Here is an 8,460-nt window from a genome sequence, read left to right on the forward strand (position 1 = left end):
ATATAGAAAACACACAAAAAAAAAAAACCGGGAACTGAATGTTATTTTATATTTACTGGCTCTCGTACAAAGGGAATCATCCCCATTAGTCGCCTGTTATAAGGGGAATTCTAATATCAAAGCGAATTCCCGTTTTTACCACGGATTTTCGTAATCCTTTAGAAAACAGTTTAAATTCGGTCCCCAATATTGCCTTCTTCTCCCGAGAGGTGTGGGATAGGGATGAGGTGAGACAAAGACACAGTTATAACGAGCTGCACAATATCTTACTTCTGGTCGAGGACTATAATTGACAGACACTTCATCTAGTGAGAACTATTTCATTCTGGTTTTATATCAGTATTTTCAGCGCTTATATACTATTTTTAGAATCTATCTTATCTTCCCAAACGTGCGTTTGTATAAGTATGTATATTGTATTGTCATGAATGTGCATGTATTGTATTTATTATTGTATTTCATAGATAATATTAGGTATGTTTGTTTATCTGCAAATTCTTAAACTAGGTGAATATATTTTGTATTGTTAAGTGTTGAATGCAAGTTTATTGCATGCATGTGTTTCTTTTGTGTTTGTTTATGTATATACATATGTTTTATATTTTCTGTTGACAAGTCACATAACGGTTCACGATGACTAAGCGCCTTCCTGTGTAGTATTAATGATAATTTACTTGTAACTACTAGCTCATACTTGTCGCAAGGATATTCTGTCGGAGTGCCGACCGCTCGGTAGTTCATAGTTCACCTCTTCAACCCTGGAGGGAGCGTGGATTGTTCGATGTCCTCAAGTAGCGTTGTATCATTGACTGTGTCAAAAGATTTTGACAAGTCCAACGCTACGAGGATCGTCCTCTCACAGGGTGGCTTTTCGTTTATGCCATGAACTATCTGTGCGTCCATGACGGTAAGTTCAGTGCACTTTTCGGAAGCCATGCTGGTGGTCTGCTAGACTCAGGTGGTGTGTGAATGTCGGAAAAAGCAAGGTCTCAAGTGACTTAACTACTGGGGATAGGAGATTTATCGGACGATAAAACTCTCCTTTGTTGGCGGGTTTCCCACTACTGAAGTGGGGCCACTCTTCCGACTTTGTACACAATCATTGACGCAGAATGTCGAATCGTCTATCTCTTCCGCCAGCTCCATCCCCCTAAGATCGTTGAACAAGCAGGTGTGCCAAAGATCGTGATGTGTACATTGCATTGTAACGCATGTGCATGTGTATTACAATACATTGTATTGCATAGAAAATATTAGGTATGTTTGTTTTTCTGCAAGTTCTTTAACTAGGTAAATATGTTTTGTACTGTTAAGTGTTGAATGCATTTGCTTCCTTTGTGTTTATTTATGTAAATGTATATGTTTTTCATTGTCTTGGCATTGTCGAAAACAAACATGTCCAAGCATATTTGAACACATTGAGATAAATACCTATAAGGACGGGTCCGACCGTTTCTATAACAGTCGGGTCTACGTAACCGGAACGGACCCGGCCAAGGACTGTCAACTCGACAAAATTCTGCCGCTACAACAACAACAACGGGTCCGACTGGATAAAGTAATTGGAGGTGAGGCCGTGTCAACAAAATTAGATACCAGAATCGCTTTCCGGCTACCAGACCAATGCAATGTCTTTCAAGCCGAGATCACAATTGAAGAAAGTCTTCCCGTTCTGGTGCTAACAACAAGAAATATATTTATATTCAGAGATAGCCAAGCGGCTTTGAAATCACTAAAGTCTATTAGGATTCTAAGATCTATAAGTGGATCTAACATTCTATTTCACAATAAAGATGTAATGGGTTCCAGGACACAGTGATAGACTGCGATAAAAATGTAATATATACCATTGGCTATCTTTAGATATTTAATAGACAAATATGTTATAGATATAGCTGAGTCAGACTATTGCAATTCAAAAGGAATAACATAATAACTGTAAAAGGAGTGCAACATACAAAAATTATTGTAGAAGTTGCCAAGAGGAAGAAGATAATATAAAACACCTTCTCTGCGGATGTTAGCCATTGTATAAGAAAATAATCATCTAACACCCTTTTCCCTATGGTCCGACCCCATCGAAACAGCTCGTTCCCTGGGCCTCCCGTTAGATGACCTCGAACAACATGATGGACCGAATTTTCATCTGCAGAATCGCAACAATATCGACCCGTTTCTGAAGCGGATTGTGACTGGCGATGAAAAATGAGTCACTTACGACAACATCGAGCGCAAACGGTCGTGGTCAAAGCTCGGGGAAGCGGCCCAGATGGTGGCCAAGACCTGATTGACGGCCAGGAAGGTTTTGCTGTGTTTTTTGGTGGGATTGGAGGAATCATCAACTGCGAGCGGCTCCCCTATGGCCAAACGCTCAATTCGGCCCTCTACTGGCAACAACTGGACCGCTTGAAGGCAGCACTCATCCAGAAGAGGCCATCTTTGATCAACAGAGGCCGAATTGTGTTCCATCAGGACAACGCCAGCCCACACACGTCTTTGGTGGCTCGCCAGAAGCTCCTGGAGCTCGGATGGGAGGTTCTAATGCACCCACCTTATAGTCCGGACCTGGCACCAAGTGATTACCATCTTTTCCTGTCCATGGGGTACGCGCTTAATCGTGAGAAGTTGGCCTCAAGAGAGACCTGTGAAAATTGGCTCTCCGAGTTTTTTCCCACCCACCAAACTCACAGCAAAACCTTCCTGGCCGTCAATCAGGTCTTGGCCACCATCTGGCCGCTTCCCCGAGCTTTGATCACGACCGTTTGCGCTCGATATTGTCATAAGTGACCTATTTTTCATCACCAGTCACAATCCGCTTCAGAAACGGGTTGATTTTATTCCGATTCTGCAGCGATTTGCAGATGGAAATTCGGGCCATCATGTTTTTTGCGTTAATTCGTGTGACACCCAAACATCGAGCTCCTTTTTGAATCCAAGGTTATGCAAATGGTTCCAAACGGTTTTCTGGCTTATCTTTAGTTCCTCAGCAATTAAATAAGTGCTCACGTGACGGTCTGTTTCCACTATTTCCATGATTTTATCGCAATTTTCGCCGACAGGCCTCCCGACTCGTGGTGTATCTTTGACATCGAAATTACCGGAGCGGAAACTAGCAAATCACTTTACGTTTACAGTATCGGGCTCATTAACTAAATTAATTTTTTCAGCCGCTTTGGCTGCTTTTTCGCTTTGATCGAAGAAAAATTGTAAAATATAGCTAATTTTCTCTTTGTTGGTGTCCATCTTTGACGAGCGCTCACAACGAACTGAGTAAATCAATCGAAAAACTGTCAAAAACAAACTGTTAGCGCGAATAAACACGTTTTCAGCGCCGTATAGTATGACATGATGCGACACGTAACATTAGTACTATGGACAATAACGCCATCTCTTAGATAAAAACCGAACGAACTTTTTACTTGGTCTAATATAATATACTACCCTTCCGCAATAGGGATGTTGATATACACATCCCCCAGTTACATGTTGCCCAACAGGATATGCCCGAATACTGAGAACCGTTTGGTACTGGGGGACTTTAACGCGCATTACGATCTTTGGCATTCCTGTTGTTGTTGTTACGTGTTGTTGTTGTTTTTGTAGCGGTAGAATTCTGCCGAGTTGACAGTCCTTGGCCGGATAAAATCCGGGTCCGTACCGGTTACGTAGACCCGACTGTCGTGGAAACGGGTTGATACGTGATGTTAACCGACGGTTGCCAAAACGACAAACTGCGCACCACTTGTTTTCTCCGACGAAGAGGTTCAATGTGTAATCAATCGGACATCTAGGCTGGACAGGGGTAAGGTTCCTTTCCAAGGTCCTCAACCTGTCGCTGACCATACTTCACATACCCGATATGTGGAAAATCGGAAGAGTTATCAAACTTCTAAATCATGGTAAACCCACCAACCAGAGGGATACACGTCCGATAACTCTCTAACTTTCCCCAGTAGAGAGTTCGACCAGCCCAAACCGTCTGAGCGTAGCGAGCCACCAGAATTGTTTTGCGTTAAGTGGGCAACATCACAACACAACACAGCACTTAGCGTCATAAACGCCCATAATCTAAAACCACTCTAAATAGGGATAGTCCTCTAGCAATTTGAAGATCTATATGCGGTGCTGAACTTCAGTGTTAATCACTGTCGTAAAAAGGGCAAAATGTCGAAGGTTACATCCAAAATTTCTTGTGCATTAACAAAGCTTTTCAACAATGAAACGAAGTTAGTATTACACTATAAGTTTAATATAGTAATGCAGAAAGAAGTAGGACGCGAAAAGAATAACCACCCCGGCGTTGGATCGGCCATTTTGATGGCTTTCATTCGTTTGGATATGGCAACACTTATTATCTGTCAACATGGAACCCATTTGTGATTGGCATATAACGAAAATTGTGTAAATATTAAAATAATTGGGAAAACTTTAGTTTAGCAACCCACGATTTCAGGGTTAAGAGGGGTATAGTTGGATAGAGGAGATTCTCCAGATCACGAATATATAAACCTTGTTAGCTGTCAACATGGAACCCATTTGTTATTGTTCATATAACGAAAATTATGTAAAAATTAAATGCTTATTTAAAACAAATAGTTAAATATTTTATATAAAATAAATATGTAGAAACATTGAAGTGAAGTGTTAGTGTATAATAAGTGCATAATATAAAAAAAGTTAACCATAAATCGCGAAATTGTAAAATAAAATTTGTGAAATTTTCAACATAAAATGCAATTATCTCGAAAACTAGTGTCTAGTAGTAGCGAAAGTGTCCGGCGGCAATAATTATATATATTCGTGATCTGGAGAATCTCATCTATCCAACCATGCTCAAACTAAAGCCGACCCAAATAATTAATATAAAATAAATAAGTAGAAACAATGTAGTGAAGTGTTAATATATAATAAGTATATATTCTTTATTTGGAGAATCTCCTCTATCCAACCATACCCCTTTTAACCCTGAAATCGTGGAATAGTATACTAAAGCCGACACCAAGAATATATATACATGTACAATAGATATTTACGTTTAAAGTTGAAAATTTCAATTATTTAAAGTACGTATTTTTTCGATTTAAAACTAATTCGTTTTTACACATTTATTTTACTTATATAGTGCAAAATAAGTTTAATTCAATATTTAATTCATTGCGCAATTCTATTAATTCTGACAATAACAAAAGAGTTGCAAAATGTCAAACAACCAGTGTTACCTTATCGACATCTTTTGTAAATGAACTGAAATAAATGAAAACAGATAATGCCCCAAATACAGGAATCCAAACGTAGAAAACTAAAATATTGGAAAGCATTGATGTTAAGGATTATACCCTCTATTACAATGTTACTTTTTCTTATAGAACTTCTTTTTCCGTTGGCGGCCTTCGGCCACGCCACAAAAAAATTATCCCTGGTCGGTCCAACACCGGGGTTTATCAAGTGAAGGAAACTAAAACATTTATTAGTGTGCATCAACGATTATGATTGCTGTATTTGGGGTAAAATCTCTCCTTTTATTTTATTTTTCTTCGTTTGCAAAATATATTAGTATGGCAGCACTGGTTTTTTGACATTTACAACCCTTTTGTTATTTGTCAAAATGAATTGAAGAACATAAATATTGAAATAAGCTGATTATGATGATGATAATAAACATAAATTAATGTCTAAAAACGAGTTAGTGAAGTGTAAGTGGATATAAAAGTGCAAAATATATGTGTATAATTTATCTTAAATCGAAAAAATATACTTTAAATAGTTGAAATTTTCAACGACTTCCTCTATATGTTGGCTTTAAATAATTGAATTTTTGAACTTTAAATAAAAATATCTCTAAAACCATAAGCCAAGGGAACTAAATGCACATATTTTCTTTATCTGGAGAACAACCTCTATCCGTACATACCATTTTTAACCCCAAATTCGGGGGATGCTATTCTATATCCCAGCCCATACACACTTTAATCCTAAATTCGGGGATTCTTTTCTAAATCCCAGTCGCATCGTTTTTGGTTGACTTTTAAGTAAGTTCCTCTAAAGGAAAAAATTAGTAAAGTTAATTCCTGTGATTAAATTCAAATATGTATAGCACGTTATGAACAAAGCAAGGTGTCAGGTTAGAAGGGCGAATGGGTCGACTTTAGAATAACGTCCCACGCTTTCGTGGATAAAATGGGTATGGGCGGATAGAGGAGATCCTCCAGATCAAGAATATATATAGATATAGCCGCGGAAAACTTACAGTTTTCGAGATATTTACGTTTAAAGTTGAAAATTTCAACTATTTAAAGTACTTATTTTTGCGATTTAAAATGAATTATACACTTATATTTTTCACTTTTATATCCACTAACACTTGACTAATTCGTTTTCAGAAATTTTTTTTATATTAGATACTGCAAAAATAGCTTTATTTCAATATTTAAATCATTCTTCAATTTTATTAATTTTGACAATAACAAAATGGTAGTGAATGTCAAACATCAGTGTTGCCATACTAATATATTTTGTAAACGAAGAAAAATAAAATAAACAGAGAGATTGTACCCTAGATACAGAAAACAACGCAAAAAGAATTTCTGCGCGTAAAAACTTTGGTACACCCCGGTGTTGGATCGACCAGGGTTATTTTTTTGAAACGCGGCCGAAGGCCGCCAACGCAAAAAGGAGTTCTGCGCAAAAAAACCTTGATACACCCCGGTCTTGGATCGACCAGGGTTATTTTTTTGAAGCGCGGCCGAAGGCCGCCAACGCAAAAAGGAAGTTCTGTGCGAAATATATTTTGATACACCCCGGTGTTGGACCGAACAGGGTTATTTTTTTTTTAAGCGCGGCCGAAGGCCGCCAACGCAAAAAGAAGTTCTACAAGAAAAAAGTAATATTGTCATGGAGGGTATAACATAATACTTAACATCAATGCTTTGTAATAGTTTATTTCTCTAGGTTTTGGATTCCTGTATTTGGGGTATTAACTGTTTTAATTTCTTTCAGTTCAATTACAAAAGATTTCGATAAGGTAACACTGGTTATTTCAAATTTTGCAACCCTTTTGTTATTGTCAGAATTAATAGAATTTAACAATAATTTAATTATTGAATTAAACTATTTTTGCACTATATAATGTAAAATAAATGTGTACAAACGATGAAGTGTTAGTGGATATAAAAGTGGAAAATATAAGTGTATAACTCATTCGAAATGGGAAAAATTTTGAACTTTAAACCCAAATATCTCGAAAACTATAAGTTTCCCGCGGCTATATCTATATATATTCTTGATCTGGAGGATCTCCTCTATCCGCCCATACCTATTTTATCTCCGAAAGCGCGGGACGTTATACTAAAGTTTTCCCGGGCGAATTTTAAAATTGGCTTATAAATGTCAGAAGTACCATCTAGATCACCTGAAGAGCATGTTTAGCACCATATACGAAGTCTTTAATCGTAAACTCTCTGTCAAAATAAGGGCGAATTATAAATTGTATTAATATCCAATTTCTCAAAGTATTGATTGTTGAAGGCCACAACGTTTCAGGAAAGTCCATTAAACGAGGCAAACTTCGGGATCCATCCAAATGAAAATTACTGTGGTCAGGGTTGGGTATATTGGAGGAGCTACGATGAATAGGCAATAACAAATTGTAATTGCATAATTCCTAAAAATAAAAACTATAAAATTTTAGTGCAAATGGATATATTTATTAATAATAAATACCTTTGTTTTAAGTGAGGTCACTAACCCTCGACGAAAATTTATCATGCGTAACATAATATTCACAATCCTCCTGGCACTTTTATTTTATATACCAAACTCGGGGATATCTTCATCGAACTAAATGATATCGATTTTTTTGCGAATAGATTTATCGTTACGAGTTTCACTTTAAAACACTAAACACATACACGACGATAAGCGACAGGCAGCATCTGTCAAATATTAAAATTCAGACGTTCTTAAGAGCACTGCTATTTAGACAGCAACACGCTTTACGACAGCCGACTTTTAGTTGTCGCTTTCGCTAAATTAAAACCATTTTAAATTTTTCCCACGACAATGGGCAGCTGTAGTATTGACACTGATATGTGAAATGTTAACTATTTAAAGCTCTAGCAACTCTAATGTCATTATACCATCAGAAGCATTAAATAGCACTGATATAACAATTGATAATATAAACAATTTAATCGAGCTATTTACTTACTTTCTGCACTGTATATATAATTTAATCATTACTGATCAATATATACTTTATGAATTGGAATTTTTATTAAAAATTGTTTCTTCTTGTTCTTATTCATATTGTAACGGATTTTTCGATAAATCGTCTACCTATAACTCACTATTGAGTTCGATTCCTGGATTGTTAAATAAAAGTTTCAACTTAATGGTTATACAATTATCTTTATTTTTACAAATTTACAACTTCTCACTGATATCTTAATTGTTCTTTACACG

The 8,460-nt window shown here is 36.8% G+C and overlaps 1 protein-coding gene across 4 annotated transcripts in view; it reads right to left on the minus strand.

Annotated features, from left to right (window-relative positions):
- Nucleotides 1–7,868, minus strand: part of LOC106622802 (m-AAA protease-interacting protein 1, mitochondrial) — a 47,424-nt gene extending 39,556 nt beyond the window's left edge. For all 4 annotated transcript variants that reach the window (XM_014242106.3, XM_014242107.3, XM_070108910.1 and 1 more), the window contains exons 1-2: nucleotides 7,720–7,868; nucleotides 7,409–7,660 (exon numbers count right to left, since the gene is read on the minus strand). In XM_014242106.3, the coding sequence (XP_014097581.1) occupies nucleotides 7,409–7,660; nucleotides 7,720–7,773 (306 nt within the window). In that variant the 5' untranslated portion in view covers nucleotides 7,774–7,868. The remainder of the gene's footprint in view (nucleotides 1–7,408; nucleotides 7,661–7,719) is intronic.
- Between the last annotated feature and the right edge of the window lie 592 nt (nucleotides 7,869–8,460).

This window comes from Bactrocera oleae, chromosome 4, assembly GCF_042242935.1.
Source record: "Bactrocera oleae isolate idBacOlea1 chromosome 4, idBacOlea1, whole genome shotgun sequence".
Classification (NCBI taxonomy): domain Eukaryota; kingdom Metazoa; phylum Arthropoda; class Insecta; order Diptera; family Tephritidae; genus Bactrocera; species Bactrocera oleae.